General features: G+C 41.5%; 6 protein-coding genes across 6 annotated transcripts in view; 2 read left to right on the top strand and 4 right to left on the bottom strand.

The window, feature by feature from the left end:
• Nucleotides 1–8832, bottom strand: part of LOC306777944 (histone H2B 1.2) — an 82078-nt gene extending 73246 nt beyond the window's left edge. Inside the window, exon 1 of the mRNA XM_079269250.1 lies at nucleotides 8270–8832. Within this exon, the coding sequence (XP_079125376.1) occupies nucleotides 8453–8824 (372 nt within the window). The 5' untranslated portion in view covers nucleotides 8825–8832 and the 3' untranslated portion in view covers nucleotides 8270–8452. The remainder of the gene's footprint in view (nucleotides 1–8269) is intronic.
• Nucleotides 6216–6527, bottom strand: LOC306784883 (histone H4; the record flags this gene model as incomplete). The annotated part of the gene is made up of 1 exon (XM_079279063.1): nucleotides 6216–6527. The coding sequence occupies one exon, from the start codon at nucleotides 6525–6527 to the stop codon at nucleotides 6216–6218; it is 312 nt and encodes a 103-aa protein (XP_079135189.1).
• Nucleotides 8833–9974: 1142 nt separating the features above from the next.
• On the bottom strand, nucleotides 9975–10385 carry LOC306795217 (histone H3.2; the record flags this gene model as incomplete). Its single annotated transcript, XM_079293658.1, has 1 exon — nucleotides 9975–10385. The coding sequence occupies one exon, from the start codon at nucleotides 10383–10385 to the stop codon at nucleotides 9975–9977; it is 411 nt and encodes a 136-aa protein (XP_079149784.1).
• Nucleotides 10386–18198: 7813 nt separating this feature from the next.
• LOC306780049 (histone H2B 1.2) lies at nucleotides 18199–18602 on the top strand. Its single transcript, XM_079272238.1, has one exon. The coding sequence runs from the start codon at nucleotides 18207–18209 to the stop codon at nucleotides 18576–18578; it is 372 nt and encodes a 123-aa protein (XP_079128364.1). The 5' UTR covers nucleotides 18199–18206; the 3' UTR covers nucleotides 18579–18602.
• A 1847-nt stretch (nucleotides 18603–20449) lies between these two features.
• Nucleotides 20450–20969, top strand: LOC306780057 (histone H4; the record flags this gene model as incomplete). Its single annotated transcript, XM_079272250.1, has 1 exon — nucleotides 20450–20969. The coding sequence occupies one exon, from the start codon at nucleotides 20450–20452 to the stop codon at nucleotides 20759–20761; it is 312 nt and encodes a 103-aa protein (XP_079128376.1). The 3' UTR covers nucleotides 20762–20969.
• A 914-nt stretch (nucleotides 20970–21883) lies between these two features.
• Nucleotides 21884–22492, bottom strand: LOC306780043 (histone H1-like; the record flags this gene model as incomplete). Its single annotated transcript, XM_079272227.1, has 1 exon — nucleotides 21884–22492. One exon carries the CDS (start codon nucleotides 22490–22492, stop codon nucleotides 21884–21886), a length of 609 nt encoding a protein of 202 aa, XP_079128353.1.
• Between the last annotated feature and the right edge of the window lie 3862 nt (nucleotides 22493–26354).

Here is a 26354-nt window from a genome sequence, read left to right as displayed (position 1 = left end):
CCGGGACTTATAAAACCATTACAAAAGTCCTCTTCATCCGATCCACCACCAGAGGCTCATAGAAGGTTATCCAGGGACTTAATATCGAGTCATATACAACCCTTTATCAACTATCAATCTCTCCTTTACGGTATGAATAAAGAGTCAGGCAGAAAGTCAAAGAGACAGACAGAGTCAGGCAGAAAGTCAGAGAGACAGACGGACAGAAAGTCAGACAAAACATCAGAGGGACAGACAGTCAGAGAGACAGACAGAGTCAGACAGAAAGTCAGAGAGACAGAGTCAACCAGAGTCAAGCAGAGAGTCAAAGAGAGATTGTAATCATTGGGCCGTTTATCAAACAGTTACAAAAGTCCTCTTTATCCGATCCTACCAGCACCAGAGGCTCATAGAGGTTTATCCAGGGACTTATCAAACCGTTACAAAAGTCCTCTTAATCCGATCCACCACCAGAGGCTCATAGAAGGTTATCCAGGGACTTAATATAGAGTCATATACAACCCTTTATCAACTATCAATCTCTCCCTTATGGTATGAATAAAGAGTCAGGCAGAAAGTCAGAGAGACAGACAGAAAAATCACACAGACAGAAAGTCAGGCATGAAGTCAGAGAGACAGACGGACGGACAGAAAGTCAGAGTCAACCAGAGTCAAGCAGAGAGTCAAAGAGACAGACAGAAAGTCAGTCAAAAAATGAGAGGGACAGACATCAAGTCAGACAGACAGAGTCAGAGAGACAGACAGACAGACAGACAAACAGAAAGACAGAGTCAACCAGAGTCAAGCAGAAAGTCAGAGAGAGATTGTAATCATTGGGCCGTTTATCAAACAGTTACAAAAGTCCTCTTTATCCAATCCTACCACCACCAGAGGCTCATAGAGGTTTATCCCGGGACTTATAAAACAGTTACAAAAGTCCTCTTTATCCGATCCACCACCAGAGGCTCATAGAGGTTTATCCAGGGACTTATCAAACAGTTACAAAAGTCCTCTTAATCCGATCCACCACCAGAGGCTCATAGAAGGTTATCCAGGGACTTAATATCGAGTCATATACAACCCTTTATCAACTATCAATCTCTCCCTTATGGTATGAATAAAGAGTCAGGCAGAAAGTCAAAGAGACAGACAGAGTCAGGCAGAAAGTCAGAGAGACAGACGGACAGAAAGTCAGACAAAACATCAGAGGGACAGACAGAGTCTAAGAGACAGACAGAGTCAGACAGAAAGTCAGAGAGACAGAGTCAACCAGAGTCAGGCAGAAAGTCAGAGAGACAGACGGACAGAAAGTCAGACAAAACATCAGAGGGACAGACAGAGTCAGAGAGACAGACAGAGTCAACCAGAGCCAGGCAGTCAAAGACACAGACAGAGTCAGGCAGAAAGTCAGAGAGACACATTGTAAGATAACATACTTTGGTGCTAGCACAGAATGTCATGACGTCTCATATCATAGTAATGATGAAATCCCTTGTCTTCTACCTCTCACTAAATCAGTATATTTGTTGCACAGTTGGTAGATGACGCGATTCTAAACACTGTATTGGTTGTAGGAGTCTCTCTGCACAATCAACTCATCACAGAATTCACTTCCTCCTCCGAACACTAGATGGTGGGCACGCCTAAGTGTGTGTGTGACCTATGGGCTACATGCGGCTGCTGATACGGAACCTGCTTTTATGATGCGAGTCTTCACCGGTCCGCTGGCAGTTTCTGGAGGTTCCTATTGAGCAACGATCCAAAGTTAGTGGCGAGAAAAGCAACAAAGAAATGCATTAAGGTTAGAATTCCAATGTTAACCTAAAGAAAAAGTGTCAATTCCTGCACACAAATTATTAGCTCTGCAGTTGAATTATTGAAGTAATGATGTTTTGGACACAAAGGCCTTTTAGAAGTTTTTCGACACCAACCTGCTCTGATAGTCAGTGTGTACTGACTGCAGTCGGCTTCATTGTGAACATCTACAAAAAAATCTGAACAGGTTCCTTCCAAGATCACAAATGTCTTGTCATGCAAGATGCTATGCTACACTCTTGACATTTTAGCTTGCAGACCACAGAAGCTACTATATCCAAAATATGTCCTAAATATAGTGTACATTCGCATATTGATTTTATTTTAGGTAATTTTAAAATTATAATACATTTTGATTTCCCCCGTCTGCAGCAGTACATGACTTTTCTTACCTGTCGGTACTCCTGTCTGCTTCTCCAAACTGGAGGCGTGAAGATCTGGATCATCTGGATCTCCTCCATGTGTTGAAGATGAGCAGCTGTGTCTCTATCCCTTTGTCTCAGTGGAAAGAAGTTGTTCTCTCCCATAATGGTGCATCTCTATCCAAAGGTTGTTTGGGTATGGCTAAAGACAGAGATTGTGATGAGATTGAGATGTCACAGCACCAGAACACGGAACATTCAACATGGAACATTCTAAATCTAATCTCTGTGTCACCTCATGGAATCTCCTCAATCACTGACTTCACTGATCCTCCTGTCAATGTACACAACAACAATACAGGCTTATTAAATCATCAACATGAATGACAGTACTCTTTGAAACATTAATAACCAGAGTGCAGAACAACAACAGCAGTGTTCTGCAGAATACAAGGCTGATGCTTCACTCATCTCAAGAAATATATTTGTCAATTTAGTAATTCATTTCTGATTTGAGGAATTATTAATGATATGCTCATTGATATTGATTTAAAAAAGTATAAGCACCTTTCATTGATGTCCATCCAAGAGCAGTGCTCGACTACCAAATGGCGACACAGCGCAGACTTAGTCGGCCCTGTTGTTGCCTTTTAAAATAGGTTCATCCGAAATGTTTATGTTTGTAAAACACACTAGAATCAACCAGAAGAGACTAATGCAGCCTGCAATCAATATAGTTTTCATTAGCCAAAATATAAATATATATAAAGTAAATATATAAAGTTCAATTTCAAAGAAAAAGGCTCAATAATTACTTGTAGTTGTATCAAACAAACTGGAGAAAGGGGGTTTGTTCAGTGGAAAACAGGCTTAAGAGACGACACAAAATATCACCCTTAAAAATCTGAAAGTAGAAAGGTGCAGTCAGCTGAGAGTAGCTCTTCTCCAGGTGTGTCTGTAACAACCGCTGCTGGGTTGTGTGATTGAATGAACACAACCAGCTTAATTTAAAGCCTTTATTTACACTTTAACTTAGCTTAGTTAGCTGTTTATTACAGTTTAACTTAGCTTAGTTAGCTCAGAACTAAGCTAACGTAGCTTAGTCAGCTGTTAACTTTAGCTTAACAAACTATAAACTATACTTGAAAACAAATTGAGAAGCAGAAATAACATTCAACCAGTTCTGAATAAAGTGAACAAACCGGAGCTGAAATGTCTTTAGTTTAATAAACACTAGTCAACAACAAGCTAATGTTAGCTGTTGTTAGCTGTTAGCTGTTGTTAGCTGTTAGCTGTTGTTAGCTGTTAGCTAACGTTACATATGAACCAGGATGTATAAAGCTAACCTCTACTTACACTGTGTGAGTTGAAGAGTTGAATGTTTCATATGATCATGAAACAGATTAACTGTTAACTGTTATTTCATAACAAAATATTTTCACTCATCAGGTGATTATCGATTTTTTTTTACTTTAGGTCAAAATAACTGCAAATGCTGCATTCAAGGGTCCTCGTAAATTCTGGTTGCGTAGTTCTGCATGTTAAAGGGGGAAAATATATTTCTATAAATACATTTCTAAAGTATTGAAGAACAAGTATATTTCTCTGTAGGATAAGACATTCATTCAGCTTTTATTTTTAAAATAAATACTCATCATAACACACCTTATTTGTAACATATATATATATATATGTATACATATATATATATATATATATATATATATATATATATATATATATATATATATATATATATATATATATACATATATATATCATTTTTTAAGCTACAGAAACCATAACTATCAAAATGTTCAGCTCTTTCACCAGAGGGGTGCTATGACTTCATATTTCTAACCTTTAAACTTTTTGAATTATTAAGCTTTTCAATTTTTCAATGGGATCTCTATGGAGAATATTTTCACAGGTGTTTGCGATTGAGCCAATTAGTGATGTTGGTAAACATCCAGTTTCACAGACACACATGCACTCCTCTCTGTCCCTGTCCCTCTCGCTCTCTCTCTCTCTCTCTCTCTCTCTCTCTCTCTCTCTCTCTCTCTCTCTCTCTCTCTCTCTCTGTGTCTCTCACACAGTCATACAGGCCTTGGAGACTTTTAGAGGCCCCCCCCCACACACACACACCCCATTTCAAAATAAAAGCCCCAAAGAGTGAATTCTAATTGAAATGCTTGTGATGAAGCCAGGCATTTAATAACCTCTGTTTATGTGTGTCAGACATTATGATTATGTCTCCTCTCCCCCACCCAGCACCACCCTTTCAAAATAAAAGCCCCATGGATTAACTGTATTTTACCATAAATGTTACCATAAATAGTATCACTACCACTACTACTATTACTACCACTACTATTATTACTTATACCACAACTGCTAATACTTCTATTCCTGCTACTACCAGTACTACTACTACTACTACAGCTATTAGTACGACTGCTACTAGTACTACTACTACTGTTCCTTCAAAAACTGACTTTACTATTACTACGACTATTTATTATACTACTACCACTGTTCTATAAAATACTACGACCACTACTACAGCTATTACTACGACTACTGATACTACTACTTCTTCTAATTACTAATACTTCGACCACAACTTATACTACTACTGCTACTACAAATATGACTCCTGCTACAACTAGTACTTATTCAAATGCTACTAATACTGATACTGCTAATAATACTTCTCCTAAAACTACAACTTCTACTACTACCACAACAAATATCACTACCGCTGGAATTCTTTTAAGCTACAGAAACCGTTCGAAGATCAAAATGTTCAGCTCTTTCAGGAGAGGGGTGATATGACTTAATATTTGTAATCTTTCAACTTTTTGAATTACTAAGCTTTTTGCAATTTTTTTTAAATTGGATATCTATTTTCAGCAATGTTTTTGAGATTCATTTCAGCTTTCAGCATTCCAACGCATTTTCAGCAGGAAATGCATTTTCTAGTTAACATCCTAAAATCCTTTATTTTTTAAGATATATTTGGCCATAGGCCTCTATAAAGCAGGTTATACTATAACCGTGATAGTAACAGCCGTTAAATGTAACTTAGTGATCCGTATCTCACACATCAGACCACCATCAACTGGTCTTTGATCGACAGATATAAACATGTTACTGACTCCAGAGTTCAGCCCTTCTGGCATCACTGCTTAATATTATACAAGTTTGTGCTGTAATCATGCATTATATATATATATATATATATATATATATATATATATATATATATATATATATATATACACACACATCATAAACATAACATTGTTAAAACAAATCAATTAAATATGATTTAGATACAGCTAAATAATGTTTAGTTATGTTTACAACACAAAAGTCACTGTATAAAGTCATTAATATCTCACTGGAAACAAACGTAAACGTGTGACTGAATTAAGCTTCACTTTCAGTTTACATGTTCACAGTTTTACTGGGACATTTTTGCATGTACAGTAACAAGCTTAGTTGCATTCAACTCATTGTGCTTCACCACAGCGGCCTGTCTGCTCACTCGTGTGCTTGTGTCCGTTATAGTTGGAGGAGCTCAGCAAATATGATGAAATTACATCAAAACATTAAAAAAGTACGAATAGAAAGCACCCATAACGTCTGGGCTTATTCAAACTACTACCTCCCGTCACAACGATAAAATAAGCTTCAGGTAAATATCGCCGATTGAAACAGTTATGAATATTGTTTTTGTTAATTACCAATAGAACCCTCACCTTAAATATTACAGTCAGTGCAGGATATATAGGCCTATTTCTGATTATATAAGTGTATTTCAGAAGTGATGAGCTTTAGGTTCCTTTAACAGGACAATACTTGAAGACTTGTGACAGACTATGGCAACAGATTTTAAGCAGGTCATATCGAAAGAAAAATATATATAGTCATTTATTGGGACAATAAAAAGTCTGGTGTAGAAATGGGTTATGTGAAAGAACAACATGCTCTTAATGTGAAGATATGGGTGGCCCTTAAAAGGACCTTTGATGGTTGATAACGAGCAGTAAGAGTTTAACCGCCGAAGCCGTACAGCGTGCGTCCCTGTCTCTTCAGAGCATACACCACATCCATGGCGGTCACAGTCTTCCTCTTGGCGTGCTCGGTGTAGGTGACGGCATCACGGATCACGTTCTCCAGGAAGACCTTCAACACACCGCGGGTCTCCTCGTAGATCAGACCGGAGATACGCTTCACTCCACCGCGGCGAGCCAGACGGCGGATAGCGGGCTTGGTGATCCCCTGGATGTTATCACGGAGCACTTTACGGTGACGCTTAGCGCCTCCTTTACCGAGTCCCTTTCCTCCTTTGCCTCTTCCGCTCATTTTCACTGGTCAGAGTATTTCAGCTGAATGATGTCTGCTGTTTGGTTCACAGTCATTTATACCCTGCATGAGAACGTGATAGAGGACAGAGCCTGGACTTTTAGTCTTCTTTGGATTATAATTACGGTTGATAATTACCTCTTTTGTGCATCAGCGCCACCTGCTGAACAAAAGCCTAAATCAGGGACACAATGTCTCCTACAAGCAAGAGTGAAACGTTTGGTACTCAATAATGTACTTAAAAAATGAACTAAAGTACAATATCAAGGACCATCCTGATGTGACTCAACGTAGACATGTTGACAGACTGTACTTTAGTATTCTGTCTGTTGTACTAGTTCCTCTTAGTGCTTTAAATCTCTGATGCCACACGGTCATATTTGTCCAGGCCACTGTCATCTAATTGTATATCCTATAGAAAACATGTTTGTTTTTTTATTACACATTTATACATATTATGATATACGTATACATATCATGATACACATCACCATGATCACATGGCAGCTCCACTGAACTGCAGGAAGTCTGTTTACAGAGATCAGCCACACTGTATCACAAAGGTTTTCAGATATGATTTTGTCATTGATGATTTTAGTGATCTGGGGCCCTCTGCCTCAGATACAAGTTCATATGCCACCATTTGTATTTGTATTTATTATTGTGTAAATCTCTTCAGTGGCAGAGCCAGTTCTGTTTATGTTCAGATGTTTGTATTTAGTTATAAAAATCACCAAAATGATTTACAATAAGGTATTTTGTTTTTAAGTCCAGTGTTTCCATTTACATCAGAATAAGAGTACATTAATAACTTAATTATGATCTTTTTTTTTAGGTGTGGTGGAAACACAATTGATACTTTGGCTTTGTAACTGATGTTCTCCCATTTCTCAAACTGTTCTTTTATCTCACTTTGCTTCTGAATCCAGTGTAATTGTTTTTTCCTACACATTGTTTCTTATTCCACTCGAGGTGGAGACGGCATCAATGCAGTTTATAAAACTCTGCTGGATGTGGTACAGGTCCTTGAGATTTACTGCAAATAAAAAGTCCAGAGGGATCTCTCTACCAGGATAGAGAGTGGACAATTATGTACAACAGGATTTCTTCTTTAGATGAAGTGTGTGGCTCCATCATTGGCTGCAAACTGGGCAGTCTGGGAAAGGTGGTGGAGAGGACACTGAAGAAATGATCCATATTGGATAACCCGGACCTCTCTCTCCACCTACTGCAGGGACAGCGGAGCACTTTCTCCAACAGACTGATCCTGCAAACTGCAATAAGACTTTATAACAAATCATCCACTAGACATACATACAACATAGCTATACTGTTTGCTATGGTTTATCCATCTTTGCACTACTGGTTAGTTTGGTCAATCTTTGCACTAACTATACTATTTCATTGTGTGTGTATATATATATATATATATATATATATATATATATATACACATACACATATATATACATACACACACACTGTGCATTTTTATACTTACCTAAATATTACTTTAGTATATTTTTTGCTGCTGTAACAAACACATTTCCCCTTGGGGATGAATAAAGTATCCATCCATCTGTTAAATGTAACTTAGTGATCCGTATCTCACTCAGACCACCATCAACACATATAAACTTAATGTTACTGACAGACTCCAGTTCAGTCCTTCTGGCATCAGTGCTTAATATCATACAAAACGTCAGGTGAAAACATTAGAGCTTAGAGCGTGCGCATTCTACTTTCATATATTGGACATTTCAATATAAACAGTATATTCTACATTAGGGCATTTTCTTATTTAACCAATGATCGAGTAGTTCATGTATTTGAACCTCTTTCAACCTGAGACACCAGGAACTCATCTTTAGATGAAGTGGGTGGCTCTTAAAAGAGCCTTTGTGTTGTTGGTCTCCATCAGGTGTTTACTTGGAGCTGGTGTACTTGGTCACGGCCTTGGTTCCCTCAGAAACCGCGTGCTTGGCCAGCTCACCGGGCAGCAGCAGGCGGACAGCGGTCTGGATCTCCCTGGACGTGATGGTGGAGCGCTTGTTGTAGTGAGCCAGACGAGAGGCCTCACCGGCGATGCGCTCAAAGATGTCGCTCACAAAGCAGTTCATGATGCCCATGGCCTTGGAGGAGATGCCGGTATCAGGATGGACCTGCTTCATCACCTTGTACACGTAGATGGCGTAGCTCTCCTTCCTGCTCTTACGCCTCTTCTTGCCGGTCTTGGCTGCGGTCTTAGAGACGGCTTTCTTGGAGCCCTTCTTGGGCGCTTTGACGGTTTCAGGCATGGTTTCAGATTCGCTTTGAGTCTGAGGCTGTTTCCAGAAGGACAGGGCGGTCTATATATACCAACTTGATGCAAATTACACTGTGCTGTTGCTTGCACAGGATTGGCTGTCTTCTGAGCGGGACTGAGCATGCGTTACACAAACCGTGCCTCTCAGCATGTACTGTCTGAGCGACTCAATTACTGTAGTTGATACAAAGTTGTAAAACATACATGTTGAAAAGAATTCAGAAGGGGACAGATGTATCGACTGACAAGAACAGAGAATTTCATTTCCAACGACTGCATCACTGGAATTGTTGTGCATATCACAAATAGGTTCAGTTCGACTCAGAATGTAACTGGTTTGTTCCTGTTTTGAACAGGAAGGGTTATATAAGTTGTGAGTGACTATTTTAAGGCGTCCATGCAGTTTATATGTTGAATCACTTCTACAATAAACATGATATAAAAATGTCATGTTTTCCCTTTATATTCGTACCACTTTTATATGTGGTTTTAGATCCTGAAACGGGTTGATGCAATGAATCCTGTCAGATTTTATAAACATGTTCATCTTTGCAGCAGGAACTGCTCATTCAACTGCTCCCTTTGTGAGCAATTGTCCTCAGTCGTCAACTTATGATTCTTCAAATGAATGCTTGGCTTGACTTTCCTTAATTTCAACGAACTATTTCACAAACCAAATGATGTTTGTTGTTAATGCTTGCAGGTGAAACAGACGATTACTCATTTAATAAGTCACAAGAGTCGTCTTCAGGGTTTGACAAATATCAGCAAAATAATTGATGACAAACACATTAAGAATTACATCAAATAGACAGACAGGGGACATCCTCAGTGAAGGAGTCAATGAATAATGCTGCTTAATCACAAACATTCTTACAGTAAATAACACTGTTTATGTTTACATTGCGGGGTGTGGGTTGTCACAAGCTGTTTGTCTTTGCAGCTACCTGTTCTAAAGAGGGTTGCTTTTTAGAGATTGACTATAGAAATACACACGCACATTATAGTTATGGAGTGCGAAGTATGTGTATAAATCAGTATCATAAATAATATGTCATTGAACAGTGCTGAGGAATGAGGTCTTCAGAGAGAGTGAGGTGGCTCTTAAAAGAGCCGTTGTGGTTTGTGGATCAGCAGACAGCTTAAGCTCGCTCTCCGCGGATGCGACGGGCCAGCTGGATGTCTTTGGGCATGATGGTGACCCTCTTGGCGTGGATGGCGCACAGGTTGGTGTCCTCGAACAGGCCGACCAGGTAAGCCTCACTGGACTCCTGCAGAGCCATAACAGCGGAGCTCTGGAAGCGCAGGTCGGTCTTGAAGTCCTGAGCGATTTCTCTCACCAGACGCTGGAAGGGCAGCTTGCGGATCAGCAGCTCCGTGGATTTCTGGTAGCGACGGATTTCTCTCAGAGCCACGGTACCGGGCCTGTAACGGTGAGGCTTCTTCACGCCGCCGGTGGCCGGGGCGCTCTTACGGGCAGCCTTGGTGGCCAGCTGCTTCCTGGGGGCTTTGCCTCCGGTGGATTTACGAGCGGTCTGCTTGGTTCTTGCCATGACTTCTTCTTCTTTCTCTGATCAGGAGGAACATGCAGTCAAAGAGGAGACACGCTGCTCTTAAGCTGTGGGACCGGCTGTGAAATGGTGACGCAGCATCAGACCTCCGGCTCCTGATTGGTGAGAGGCTCATCCTAGAGCTCAGCCCCGCCCAGAGCAGCGACCCACCGCCGAGTCTCCGCTGCTCATTGGCGGAAAATGCTTTCAAATTGCCCGGCAAAATATAGTGTTCCGCCCTCTGTTCTTCTGCTGGAAGCCTGGGCGGAGTGATCATCGCTCAGGGCGGCGTGCTGCTCAACACCCAGGCTGTTCTGCTGCACAAGAAGACCAAGAAGTAGACCTGAAGACCCCTTTCTGCTGGGGAGCAGAACCAAAAAGGCTTTTATGAGGGTCAAATACTCACCTTGTAAAGAGCTCTGTTCCTCGAAACAATTTCTCTGATTTTTGTTTTAGGTTTTTCTCAATTAAATGTCAGAAAATGGTGAAATATCGTCAGATTACATCCCGCTGATATCTTGAATTGTTTGGTTAAACCAGCCGTCCAAAACCCAATGCAGTCAAAAAAGAAGCAGTCCTCACATTGAAGAAGCTGGATCCAGAAAGTGATTTTTACATGAAGAGTGACAATGTCAATTGTTTTCTGTCAATATACTGATCAGTTAATCATTTTAAATATATATTCACGTGTTCCCCAAAATTTGAAATATACATAGGCTGTATGGCTGATGTAGTAGCTACTGTTACACACAGAATGTACACCAATATAATACTATTTGATCACAGCAGACCTCTTTAGAACAGGTAGCTGCAAGGACAAACAACTTGTGACAACCCACACCCCGCAATGTAAACATAAACAGTGTTATTTACTGTAAGAATGTTTGTGATTAAGCAGCATTATTCATTGACACCTTCACTGAGGATGTCCCCTGTCTGTGCATTTGATGTAATTCTTAATGAGTTTATCATCAATTATTTTGCTGATATTTGTCAAACCCTGAAGACTACTCTTGTGACTTATTAAATGAGTAATCGTCTGTTTCACCTGCAAGCATTAACAACAAACACCATTTGATTTGTGAAATAGTTCGTCGTTGAAATTAAGGAAAGTCAAGCCAAGCATTCATTTGAATGTGGAGGCTAACCCAGTGAGCACTAACCCGGATTTCAATGTTGATTTCTGGTTGAAAAAGCGTTGATATGGGGTCTGAACGTCTAAGACGTATTTTAACCGTCTTTTGAAGCGGCTAAATTACGGTTACAATATCAACGTGTCACAAAACACCAATTTCTTTTAAAATATTGATGGTTTGTTCAGTTGTATGTTGAAAGAGACGCGATTTTGGTTACTTTAAACGTATTTCTCCAAAATCATATTCCGCTCTCCGTTCATATGTGGTCTACACGAAGACGTTATTTCAACGCATTCAATGTCTCATATAAAACGTCGTAAATATGGAACTATAGACTGTGTGCTGTCAACAAGAAGCTCACAGGACATCATAATGAGAGCACTCATGTTCACTAAAATACAACTCAGTGTTTACTGCTGGAATACACATGCGCACGGACTCTGCATTGTTCTAAGTTAGAGGCTGGAAACAAGGTTTGAGCAAGCTAGCTCTTACTGAGTGATGAGGAAGTGAACGAGCTGACAGAATAAACGAGGATAAACGAGGAATAAACGAGGCTTCACGCTAACGACATACTCTGTAAGTACTTGAACTACTTTATTCCAGTATTGCAAACCGAAATATTATTACCATACCATTAATATCATGTTATGATCATCATGCGGGCGAGGCTGCTAGCTTGTTAGCATGTAGCGTTAGCAGGTTACGAACAGTAAACAGCAGACATGTGTGTTAGTTAATGTACTGTACTAACGTTAATAGATCATGGTCAAAACATTGTTGTTTGGGTTATGGCAATATATAAACAATATTGTGTAATATCCAGGTCAGCATTGTTCCGTTGAAGACACGTCTATGGTCTCCGGTGTAGAGACGTTCAAAACTGGTCTAAGTCAATATGTTTTTCTAATACTTGTTTTATTTACAGATGTCCAGCTTGAAAATATGGCAGATCTCCTGAAACAGGCTCCTGTGTGGCTTTGAAAACGACATTTAAAGAAGGAAAAGGAGATTATGTTTTTATATAAAGAACATTGTTGTATTTATATTGTGCTTTAATAAATACAAATGAATGAATGAATTTTATTTATACAGCGCTTTTCACAGACAGTACTATCACAAAGTGCTTAACAGAGCAGACATTTAAAAGCATAAAAAACACAATGTGACCCAAGGGTCAATAAATTATCTACACAGAGTGAATAAAAAATGTTAAAGAATAAAATAAAAATAAAAATAAAATAAAAATGTAAAACATATTTTAAGAGCAGGTCTAGGACATGAGTTTACTTTTACACAAACGCCAGCCTAAACAGGTGGGTTTTTAGCTGGCTTTTAAAAGTATCCACAGTATCTGCGAGGCGCAGAGTTGCAGGCAGAGCATTCCAGAGCCTCGGGGCCACTGCCTCAAAGGCTCGGTCACCACGGGTCTTAAATCGTGTGCGTGGGACTGACAGAAAACCTAGAGCATTTGACCTGAGAGTGCGGGCGGGTGAATAGGGGCGATGTAGATCAGCTACATAAGCCGGAGCCTGACCGTGAAGTGCTCTGTAAGTGATGGTGAGAATTTTAAAGTGTATCCGAGATGCTACAGGAAGCCAGTGGAGAGATCGGAGTACGGGGGTGATGTGAGACCGTCGATTTGTCCTGGTGAGTAATCTGGCGGCAGCATTTTGGATGACCTGCAGACGGTTAAGAGCAGATACACTGAGTGATGTGAAAAGTGAGTTGCAGTAGTCAATGCGTGAAGAGATAAATGTGTGTATGATCATTTCTAATTCAGGTGTTGATAATACAGATCTTAGTTTACTGTTATTTCTTAGATGGAAGAAACATGACCTGGACAGCTGCTTAACATGTTGGTCTCATGACATGGAGCGATCAAAGAAAATCCCAAGATTGCGCAAGTTGCAATGGGAAGCAGAGGAGAGAGGACTAATAATCTGCCTGATCATGGGGACAAACTCCTCTGGAGCAATAACTAGGACCTCCGTCTTAGAGTCATTGAGTTGCAAGCAGTTTTCTGCCATCCAGTCTCTGATGGCATTGACACAGTCCAGGAGCCGAGTTAATGTGAATGCCTCGCTGGGTTTAAATGACAGATGAAGTTGGATGTCGTCTGCATATAAGTGATAGGACACATTATAGCTTTTTATGATCGGTCCCAAAGGTAACAGATAAAGGGAAAATAACAAAGGCCCCAGAACCGAGCCCTGCGGTACACCACAAGAAAGTGGAGAGGTAACAGACACAAAATCACCCACAGAGACATTGAAACTTCTGTCACTGAGGTAAGATGTAAACCAGTCTAACGCTATGCCAGATATGCCCACCCAATCACGAAGCCTCTTAATCAGGATGTCATGGTCTACAGTGTCAAATGCAGAACTGAGATCCAGAAGAACTAACACAGAGCAGTCACCTGCATCAGCACACATGAGAATGTCATTTGAAACCCTCAGGAGAGCGGTTTCAGTAGAGTGTTGCTTACGAAACCCAGACTGGAACTTGTCATACATGTTGTGCCTCTCCAGTGCAGCAGTAAGTTGTTTGGCCACCACTTTCTCTAAAAGTTTGGACAGGAAAGGCAGTTTTGATATGGGCCTGTAGTTCATGGGCAAAGCTGGATCTAAGTTAGGTTTCTTTAATATGGGCTGGATAGTGGCATGTTTGAAATAGGAAGGGACAATTCCTGTAGACAATGAGGAATTGACAATAGATGTTACTGCAGGGCCAATAGTTAACAGAACGTTCTTAAATAGAGAGGATGGAATTATATCCAGAGGGCAAGATGATGGCTTTGTATTGTTAATTAAGTCCATCAGGTCTTGAAGGCTGATAGGCTGTAAAGAGTCCAGGACAGCAGGAGATTGCGAGGAGCTACAAGTAGCCGAACAGATCCCAGGCCGAATGCCAGACCTAATACCTGTTACCTTATCATTAAAATAGATCAGGAATTTGTTGCAATCGTCAACAGAATAGCATGGTAAGTTGGAGACAGGTGGTGAAACAATTCCTCTAATTGTGTCAAACAGAATCTTGGGATTTTTCTTTGAAGAAGAGATTAGGTTGGCAAAATAAGCAGTTCTAGCTTCCTTTACTGTAGTATTAAAAGAAACTCTGAGGTCTTTGAGATATAAACGATGCACTTCTAGCCCAGTAGCTTTCCAGAGCCGCTCTGCCCTGCGACACTTCTGTCTCACGCTGCACACAGCGTCTGTCATCCACGGAGTAGTGTTATAGGCAGCCCTGGTCCTTTCCTTAAGAGGTGCCACGTTATCCAGCAAAGTGGTGCAATGTTCATTAAATGACTGTATCAAGTGTTCAACATCATTGAGATTTGTGTAAAAGTCACAGCAGAAGTGCATAGAGAAATGATCAGCTGTACTCTGAGTAATAATGCGTGAGTGGAATGTTTGTTTCAGACACAAGGGGTCAGCATTGACAGAAAGATCAAAGAAAATACATTTATTGTCACTGATGAATAGGTCCTCACAACGGGTATTATCAATATCAAGACCCAGAGAAAACACAAGGTCCAAGGTGTGACCACCCCTGTGAGTGGCGCCAGAAACATGTTGCGTGAAATTAAAAGATTCAGTAATATTGAGAAACTCAGTAGCAATACAGTCTGTGGTATCATTGACATGCAGATTAAAATCACCAACCAGAAGCACTTTGTCTAGCTTGATAATAGAGGTCAAAAAGTCTGTGAATTCTGATAAAAACTGACCTGCAGGACCTGGAGGTCGGTAAATTAAAAAACAGTAAAACGGCTTTAGCCGGCCCACTTTAGTCAGCTGTAGTTCAAAAGTAGCATAGGATTCTGTGCTCCCCAAGTGGCAGGAAAACTGATTCTTCCAGACCACGGCGAGGCCTCCACCGCGGCCTGTCAGACGCGGTGTCCCAACATAAGAACAGTCCACAGGGCAGAGTTCATTGAAATGGATGCATTCCATATTCCGTTGCCAGGTCTCGGTCAGAAATAAAAAAGCCAAATTATGACTTGTGAACAAGTCATGTAAAATGTGAGCCTTGTTTGTTATAGAGCGTGCATTGATCAGACACATTTTGATGGGGGAAGACACTGTGTCGTCATCAGTGTAAATAAAATATATTCATTCACTGTTAAATAATATGCGCTATACTTGTAAAGCTTATATTGCGGAGTTGTGAGGTCACTGTAAGTAGGTCAAAAACGCCGAATGGGGCATTCCGTCACCCGTTCGTACGATAGGAACAGATACAGTGGCCCTGAAAGTAACGCTTGCTTAAACCATCAGATTAGGGCAGAAACTGCCATCTTAGAGTAGGAGAAGAGCTCTTTTTATCTATTCACACAGAGACTTCGAAATAGTTTAGAACTGCACCCTTTTCTTTTCTGCACCTAAAGTGTTAACAATATGCTGTACATCAACATTTCACACACACTGACGTTCCAGAGAAGGCGGGTTCCGGACGTGAGCCATTGTGGGTGACTTTGCTAGTGCTCCATCAGGCTATTTGAATGCTAAAAACAAATCCGCCTCTGCTTTGATTTTGACCAATGGCTCCACAAGGAGAACCAGATGGACACGCCTGCATACTCTGTATAAGCGCTCTTAGGTTTCACTTTTGCACTCTTTGCCTTTGCTAGGGTCCGTGCACGTTTAACTGCTGGACATAATACTTCTGTCACAAATAAATGTTATTGCTTGAATTGAGCTAAACGCCTCGATCTCAGTCTGTTCACTCGATCTTCATTCATAACATCAGCACAGGAAGCTTTGGGGGTATGTGCAACATGACGGATCACTCGTGCAGCACCTCGAACCCGACCATAACTAGGGCGTGAGCGCGAGTCTGTGATTCTCACGGGAATGCTCATGGGTCGTGGAGTGGAAGTTACGTTAGAGGCTGGAGACCCTCCATGCCGCCAGGGGGAGCTGGTGTTGCTTGTAGGGGATGAATGTGGCTGATGAATGATCGTAGAGGAAGAGAAATGAACTGTTGCTGTGTCACTTGGTCTTTTGTCCTGTAAGTGGAAACTGTTGATGTGTTCTATACCCAGAAGGACTGTAAGCATTTCGGCGTTGAATACACGGTGAGGTTGAATACACGGTTAATACACGGTGAAAAGTGAAAGGTTTTTAGCCGACTATTTGTAGACGTTGATTCAACGCTCACGTTTAGACCAGATATCAACGTGATGTCCAATACTGGCTTTCAACTGATAAATGTGGATGTGGTTTCTTAGTAAGCCTCTAAATCATGATATATTAGTATTAGCACAATGTGGAGGACGAAAAATTATAGTATTGCAAATCACGTTTAAATCTGGTCTAAGCATACAAATAGTCGGCGAAAAAACTTTCACTTTTGAACGTTTATTCAACGTCGGGCATAGACGTCTTTTAAACGTCTTTTGAACCAAAAAATGCTCACTGGGAAGACTCACCCCACAAAGGGAAGGCCAGAGCACGTGTCCGGCTGCTTTGTACAGTCGACACGCTGCAATAAGAAATCTACCAAGACTGGTTTACAATTATAAGGAATTTAATTCCACTGATGCAAGTACGATTACAGTTAAACATTGGAGTACATACTCCTATGAAATATTACAATATAAACCCACTTTGGAAAAAAACTACCTCTGGTCCCATGAGACACAGCCGTCGCAGGGCACCGCAAGCTAAAAAGAATCAGAAAAAACACTTTCTATCCCGCCCACATATTCGTTCGCGACTCCTCCCCTCCCGTCTATCTCAATTTCTATTGGCTAACTTCTCTACGCACTTCTGTAAACGCCTACCTCCACATCTCTCTCTCCCTGAGCAGCTAACACATTCAATGATGGTCAGTTATTGCTTAATCCCTTCTATGATAATCCTTCAGTATAAATGTTACACTTCTGCAACCTTGGCAGAAGCTTCATGTCTTATTAGCTACTAATCCTACAACACTTTATGTTTATCTTAATTATGCATTCCCAAAACCCTTACGTTTATGACTAATTATGAATTATTAAACACTTTTATTATCTACTGAACATACCGTTTTTTGCTCAAATTTCTTACATGAAGAATCATAAGTTGACTACTGAGGAAAATTGCTCACAAAGGGGGCAGTTGAATGAGCAGTTCCTGCTGCAAAGATGAACATGTTTATGAAATCTGACAGGATTCATTGCATCAACCCGTTTCAGGATCTAAAACCACATATAATAGTGGTACGATTATAAAGGGAAAACATGACATTTTTATATCATGTTTATTATAGAAGTGATTTAACATATAAACTGCATGGACGCCTTAAAATAGTCACTCACAACTTATATAACCCTTCCTGTTCAAAACAGGCACAAACCAGTTACATTCTGAGTCGAACTGAACCTATTTGTGATATGCACAACAATTCCAGTGATGCAGTCGTTGGAAATGAAATTCTCTGATCTTGTCAGTCGATAAATCTGTCCCCTTCTGAATTCTTTTCAACATGTATGTCTTACAACTTTGTATCAACTACAGTAATTGAGTCGCTCAGACAGTACATGCTGAGAGGCACGGTTTGTGTAACGCATGCTCAGTCCCGCTCAGAAGACAGCCAATCCTGTGCAAGCAACAGCACAGTGTAATTTGCATCAAGTTGGTATATATAGACCGCCCTGTCCTTCTGGAAACAGCCTCAGACTCAAAGCTATTCTGAAACCATGCCTGAAACCGTCAAAGCGCCCAAGAAGGGCTCCAAGAAAGCCGTCTCTAAGACCGCAGCCAAGACCGGCAAGAAGAGGCGTAAGAGCAGGAAGGAGAGCTACGCCATCTACGTGTACAAGGTGATGAAGCAGGTCCATCCTGATACCGGCATCTCCTCCAAGGCCATGGGCATCATGAACTGCTTTGTGAGCGACATCTTTGAGCGCATCGCCGGTGAGGCCTCTCGTCTGGCTCACTACAACAAGCGCTCCACCATCACTTCCAGGGAGATCCAGACCGCTGTCCGCCTGCTGCTGCCCGGTGAGCTGGCCAAGCACGCGGTGTCTGAGGGAACCAAGGCCGTGACCAAGTACACCAGCTCCAAGTAAACACCTGATGGAGACCAACAACACAAAGGCTCTTTTAAGAGCCACCCACTTCATCTAAAGATGAGTTCCTGGTGTCTCAGGTTGAAAGAGGTTCAAATAAATGAACTACTCCATCATTGGTTAAATAAGAAAATGTCCTAATTTAGAATATACTGTTTCTATTGAAATGTCCAATAACATCACAATATATGAAAGTAAAATGCACACGCTCTAAGCTCCACTGTTTTCACCTGACGTTTTGTACGATATTAAGCACTGATGCCAGAAGGACTGAACTGGAGTCTGTCAGTAACATTAAGTTTATATGTGTTGATGGTGGTCTGAGTGAGATGCGGATCACTAAGTTACATTTAACAGATGGATGGATACTTTATTCATCCCCAAGGGGAAATGTGTTTGTTACAGCAGCAAAAAATATACTAAAGTAATATTTAGGTAAGTATAAAAATGTACAGTATATATACAATGAAATAGTATAGTTAGTGCAAAGATTGACCAAACAACCAGGAGTGCAAAGATAGATAAACCATAGCAAACAGTATAGCAGTGTTGTATGTTGTATGTATGTCTAGTGGATGATTTGTTATAAAGTCTTACTGCAGGATCAGTCTGTTGGCGAAAGTGCTCCGCTGTCCCTGCAGTAGGTGGAGAGGGTGGTCCGGGTTATCCAATATGGATCATTTCTTCAGTGTCCTCTCCACCACCTTTTCCAGACTGCCCAGTTTGCAGCCAATGATGGAGCCACACACTTCATCTAAAGAAGAAATCCTGTTGTACATAATTGTCCACTCTCTATCCTGGTAGAGAGATCCCTCTGGACTTTTTATTTGCAGTAAATCTCAAGGACCTGTACCACATCCAGCAGAGTTTTATAAACTGCATTGATGCCGTCTCCACCTCGAGTGGAATAAGAAACAATGTTTAGGAAAAAACAATTAAACTGGATTCAGAAGCAAAGTGAGATAAAAGAACAGTTTGAGAAATGGGAGAACATCAGTTACAAAGCCAAAGTATCAATTGTGTTTCCACCACACCTAAAAAAATGATCATAATTAAGTTATTAATGTACTCTTATTCTGATGTAAATGGAAACACTGGACTTAAAAACAAAATACCTTATTATAAATCATTTTGGTGATTTTTATAACTAAATACAAACATCTGAACATAAACAGAACTGGCTCTGCCACTGAAGAGATTTACACAATAATAAATACAAATACAAATTGTGGCATATGAAATTGTATCTGAGGCAGAGGGCCCCAGATCACTAAAATCATCAATGACAAAATCATATCTGAAAACCTTTGTGATGCAGTGTGGCTGATCTCTGTAAACAGACTTCCTGCAGTTCAGTGGAGCTGCCATGTGATCATGGTGATGTGTATCATGATATGTATACGTATATCATAATATGTATAAATGTGTAATAAAAAAACATGTTTTCTATCGGATATACAATTAGATGATGACAGTGGCCTGGACAAATACATTTGACCGTGTGGCATCAGAGATTTAAAGCACTAAGAGGAACTAGTACAACAGACAGAATACTAAAGTACAGTCTGTCAACATGTCTACGTTGAGTCACATCAGGATGGTCCTTGATATTGTACTTTAGTTCATTTTTTAAGTACATTATTGAGTACCAAACGTTTCACTCTTGCTTGTAGGAGACATTGTGTCCCTGATTTAGGCTTTTGTTCAGCAGGTGGCGCTGATGCACAAAAGAGGTAATTATCAACCGTAATTATAATCCAAAGAAGACTAAAAGTCCAGGCTCTGTCCTCTATCACGTTCTCATGCAGGGTATAAATGACTGTGAACCAAACAGCGGACATCATTCAGCTGAAATACTCTGACCAGTGAAAATGAGCGGAAGAGGCAAAGGAGGAAAGGGACTCGGTAAAGGAGGCGCTAAGCGTCACCGTAAAGTGCTCCGTGATAACATCCAGGGGATCACCAAGCCCGCTATCCGCCGTCTGGCTCGCCGCGGTGGAGTGAAGCGTATCTCCGGTCTGATCTACGAGGAGACCCGCGGTGTGTTGAAGGTCTTCCTGGAGAACGTGATCCGTGATGCCGTCACCTACACCGAGCACGCCAAGAGGAAGACTGTGACCGCCATGGATGTGGTGTATGCTCTGAAGAGACAGGGACGCACTCTGTACGGCTTCGGAGGTTAAACTCTTACTGCTCGTTATCAACCATCAAAGGTCCTTTTAAGGGCCACCCATATCTTCACATTAAGAGCATGTTGTTCTTTCACATAACCCAGTTCTACACCAGGCTTTTCATTGTCGCAATACATTAATTTATATATATATATATTTCTTTCGATATGACCTGCTTAAAATCTGTTGGCATAGTCTGTCATAAGTCTTCAAATATTGTCCTGTTAAAGCAACTTAAAGCTTTCATCACTACTGAAATACACTTGTATATTCAGAAATTCCTCTAACTGCTCGTTATCAAACCATCAAAGGTCATTTTAAGGGCCACACACTTCCTCAGTGAAAGAGCTGATACCCTGTTTCAGTCAAATGGTCAGAAAACAGACTGATGTGTTACCAATTTAGTTTTCCCTCAATCTAAAACTCCTTGACTTATTAATATTGCTGAAACACTTTGATGTATGTTATTGGTTTTTAGCAGTGCATACTTCCTGATTTTAAAGTTCAATGAGGGAACATTTCATTTTCCTTAAACTTTCATTCATAAGTTATTTTAGTTCTACAATTAATTCACCCTTTTCCTTATGATTTCGTTGTATTCGGGTATGTATTACTATTTTACACATGTTTAGGATTATACAGCTGCCAGCCTTCTGTCTCCTGTGAAGCTTTGCAGCACATGTATCATGTTGAGCAGCTCACTCTTGAACTTAACTGTCATTGATGCAGCTGCTCACGTTTACTTTCAACTGGATTTAAAACACTGACATTGGTTTCGCCGTGTGTTATCACCTACAACTAAGTCATCTATAGGCTGCATCACACAGCAAATAAACATGAATACAAACTAGCTATCGTGTCCAATACGTTTGTCTCATTACAAGTTGATTCATTGTTGCTACTTTACTCCTCCTGTATGCATGTTTAGATTTGTTACTGTTTGATACATAAGTAGTGTGTAAAGATGAGCAATGTGACGTTCTTAAATGTATCATTTTTCTGTCTCGAATAAAAAGTAGCGAATTTCTGCTCTTGATAACTTGTGAATAAACAGGAAAATGCTCTTTATGAAGATGTGGGTGGCTCTTAAAAGAGCCTTTTATAGGAGCGGTGGTACTTCAGACTGATGACAGCTCACTTCTTCTTGGGTGCTGCTTTCTTGGCTTTGGGCTTGGCAGCCTTCTTTGCGGGGGCTTTCTTGGCTGCAGGGGCCTTTTTGACCATCTTCTTGGGGCTCTTGGTGGTCTTTTTGTGGCTCTTTGCTGCCTTCTTTGGGCTCTTGACAGGTTTCTTGGCCGCTGCGGGTTTCTTTGCCTTCTTGGGTGATTTCTTAGCGGCTGCTGCTGGTTTCTTTACGGCCACTGTCTTTTTGGCCGCTGCGGGTTTCTTCGCTGCGGGCTTCTTGACTGTAGGAGCAACTTTCTTTGCCGGTTTCTCGACAGCCGTCTTGCTCATCTTGAAGGAGCCAGAGGCCCCGGTCCCCTTGGTCTGGACCAGAGTCCCCTTAGTCACCAGGCTCCTGATTGCGGTCTTGACGCGGTTGTTGTTCTTCTCCACATCGTATCCATCGGCGGTCAGAGCCTTCTTCACGGCGGCAGCAGACACGCCGCTCCGCTCCTTGGATGCCGCGACAACTTTAACGATGAGCTCAGCGACGCTGGGACCAGCCTTCTTCGGCCTGGACAGCTTCTTCTTCGCTGCTTTGGCCGCCGCGGGGGCTGAAGCTGAAACTACTTCTGTCATTTTCTATCGTTGTTTGTAGTCACGAGAACACGAGAGTCTGACTGACTGTTGAAGAGCTCAGAGCACGGGGCTGCACTTAAACACACCATGAGAACCGTGGAGACTCAACCCAGCCCGGGACTCCTCAGTGCAGTCTGAAAGCAGAGTCACTTGTGTTTTCTCTTCACTGATAAAGACTCAAAACTAAACGTGGAAGAAGTACTGAAGGCTGACGGCGAAGGGAGCCGATAGCGGACGAGTGTCTCTTCATATTGAAGTCATGTAGAGCTCTGATGGTCTCTGTGTTGTGTTTGAGGAGCCTCCAAACCTCACCTCCTCACCGCAGTGGACAGCACTGATCAGCGGCTTTTCCCACTCATTTCTCTCTAAAAGTGATTTAAAATGCATCAGAGCTCCATCAAAAGTCGTTTTCCAACTGGTCCACATGTTTCTTCAGAGTCTCGATGTAAAAACAACCATCTGATGTTGATCAGTGTTTAATAAACTGAAGGTATTCTGGGAGCAGCAAACACACTGATGATGGTCGAGGCTTATGGTGCAGTTCAGCCAGACTTCCTATCAGAGCTGCTCCCTGTGAACATGTCCTCAATCAAACTCAATGACAAATACATTAAGTGGATTTAAATGTTACAGTAACATTGTTGAAATGACCTCTTGAAAAAATTCTGAGTAAAACAGCAGCTCAGATTCGACAGAGCTAAGATAAAGTATTTGGCCTTTTTGTAACAGCTTGATGAAAACATTTTGTTCCAGAAGGACCAACTAGTATTTTTTAGGGCCCGAGCACCGACGTAGTCGGAGCGGAGGACCTATTGAAACTGTAATGTTTATTCTTCTTCTTATTAGGGCCCGAGCACCGACGTAGTCGGAGCGGAGGACCTATTGAATTTCGAATGTTTATTATTAGGGCCCGAGCACCGACGTAGTCGGAGCGGAGGACCTATTGAATTTCGAATGTTTATTATTAGGGCCCGAGCACCGACGTAGTCGGAGCGGAGGACCTATTGAATTTCGAATGTTTATTATTATTAGGGCCCGAGCACCGACGTAGTCGGAGCGGAGGACCTATTGAATTTCGAATGTTTATTAGGGCCCGAGCACCGACGTAGTCGGAGCGGAGGACCTATTGAATTTCGAATGTTTATTATTATTCTTATTTTATGTGTTTCGTCGCAAAAAGGAGGTGCTTGGGATATTGGGAATGTTGTGAAATTTGGCACGCAAGCCAGAATTTGCGAAAATTGCAGTCTGATTGGGGTGCCCAGCTGCGGTATGAAATATTGGCTCGCTAGCGCCCCCTATTGAGTAGCCCCAACATCAGGTTTCACCCAGCTGTATGAAAGTTAGTAGGTACGTGGAACGTGATGAGACGCACCAAAAATCCTCTTGGAAGTTTTCTCTAAACCAAACAGGAAGTCGGCCATTTTTACTTTTATGACGGTTTTTTACCGTTTCAAGGCGTCATACTTTAACGAACTCCTCCCAGAGATTTGACCCGATTGACTTCAGATTCGGCTAGTCTGCTCTTGAGACCTTGGCAGTGAAAAGTTACTCAAAGATCAAAAAGTTATCGAACTATGTGGCCGTGGCGTGGCGTCAAAGAAACACTATTCGCCACGAAACAGGAAGTTGTTGTAACTCGGCCGTACATTGTCGAATCTGCTCAAAATCTTCCATATGTCATAACATCCTGACCCGGAACACATCTATATGATAATTTTGAATCAAACTGATAGCGCCACCTAGTGGCAACCGGAAGTTGTACGCTGCGTACTTTGACATCCTGCTCCTCACAGATTAATCAGATCCCTCTCAAATGTTGTCAAACAAGCCTTAAGACCTTGATAATGCTTCGTTGTGAAGATTGTAAGAAGTTACTGAAGGGCGGCGACGTGGCGGCTCGGCGAATTTTGATCCTTCGCCATGAACGAATAAACTGATGTAACTCGACTCCACATCATCAGATCTTTGCCAGATTTCACGTGTTTGATTAGACTCCAGGCCTGAAGACATCTGCAGGCCAATTTCGAATCATAGTCATAGCGCCACCTACTGGTAACAGGAAGTTAAAGTCTTTATACTTTGGCTTGTTTCTCTTAGTAGGTAAATCAAATCAATATCAAATTTGTTCCACACAAATACAAGAAGTTCATAATGCCAGATCATGAAGCTTTTGATGTTTCGTCGAACGCCGTTGCCGTGGCGATGCAGTCTTCGCCGTGAACAACGAAGGTCATTTTGAGAGGCTAAAAATGCTCGAAACATAAGCAAACTTGGCAAGTAGATTACAAGGCCGAAATGTAGTTACAGAATCTGATTTTATTGGTTCAGAGTGGCAAATCGGCTCAATAGCGCCCCCTACAAAATTTCGACGAAGCAGCCCTCGCAGTACGTTTGACCTAGATGTATGAAATGTGGTAGGAACATGTATCGCATATGGACTTCAATAAAAGTCTCTTGGGGCTATGCTCTAAACCCAACCGGAAGTCAGCCATTTTGCATTTTTTATGAATTTCTCATGTCGTTTTTGTCATTTCCAGGCGCTGCACTTTAACGAACTCCTCCTAGGGAATTCATCAGATCAACTTCAAATTTGGTCGGTACAGTCTAAAGACCTTTGTGATGAAAAGTTACTCAAAGCTTGTTGTTTCGTGAAAAGCTGTTGCCGTGGCGACGGAATTTCGATCCTTCGCCATGAACGAATAAACTGATGTAACTCGACTCCACATCATCAGATCTTTACCAGATTTCACGTGTTTGATTAGACTCCAGGCCTGAAGACATATGCAGGCCAATTTTGAATCATAGTCATAGCGCCACCTACTGGTAACAGGAAGTTAAAGTCTTGATACTTTGGCTTGTTTCTCTTAGTAGGTAAATCAAATCAATATCAAATTTGTTCCACACAAATAGTTCATAATGCCAGATCATGAAGCTTTTGATGTTTCGTCGAACGCCGTTGCCATGGCGATGCAGTCTTCGCCGTTAACAACGAAGGTCATTTTGAGAGGCTAAAAATGCTCGAAACATAAGCAAACTTGGCATACACATTTAAAGCCCAAAATGTAGTTGTATAATATGATTTTATTGGTTCAGAGTGGCAAATCGGCTCAATAGCACCCCCTACAAAATTTCAACGAAGCAGCCCTCGCAGTACGTTTCACCTAGATGTATGAAATTTGGTAGGAACATGTATCACATATGGACTTAAATAAAAGTATATTGGGGCCATGCTCTGAACCTGCATGCAGTGTCTGACGGTCACGGAACTGAATGACAGCATCAACCAGAGTCCTCGCGGCGTCCGACGGTCGCGGACGTTCTCGGCCGCGCAGGCCGGAGTCCCGCCGGCACCCCGACGTGCATGCACCCCGACATGCATATTGCGAGGGCCCGCTCATCGCTGCTCGCAGCTTTAATTATTCTTATTCTTCTTATTAGGGCCCGAGCACCGACGTAGTCGGAGCGGAGGACCTATTGAAACCGTAATGTTTATTCTTATTAGGGCCCGAGCACCGACGTAGTCGGAGCGGAGGACCTATTGAATTTCGAATGTTTATTATTCTTCTTATTATTATTAGGGCCCGAGCACCGACGTAGTCGGAGCGGAGGACCTATTGAATTTCGAATGTTTATTATTATTCTTATTAGGGCCCGAGCACCGACGTAGTCGGAGCGGAGGACCTATTGAATTTCGAATGTTTATTATTATTAGGGCCCGAGCACCGACGTAGTCGGAGCGGAGGACCTATTGAAACCGCAATGTTTATTATTATTCTTATTATTTTATGTGTTTCGTCGCAAAAAGGAGGTGCTTGGGATATTGGGAAGTTTGTGAAATTTGGCACGCAAGCCAGAATTT

Source organism: Melanostigma gelatinosum (genome assembly GCF_949748355.1).
Source record: "Melanostigma gelatinosum genome assembly, chromosome: 1".
Classification (NCBI taxonomy): Eukaryota; Metazoa; Chordata; class Actinopteri; order Perciformes; family Zoarcidae; genus Melanostigma; species Melanostigma gelatinosum.
This window is presented reverse-complemented; position numbering and strand designations above follow the sequence as displayed.

Bases quoted from the DNA above. Each gene is read 5' to 3' on its own strand.
- LOC306780049 (XM_079272238.1), top strand. From the start codon at position 18,207: ATGCCTGAAACCGTCAAAGCGCCCAAGAAGGGCTCCAAGAAAGCCGTC.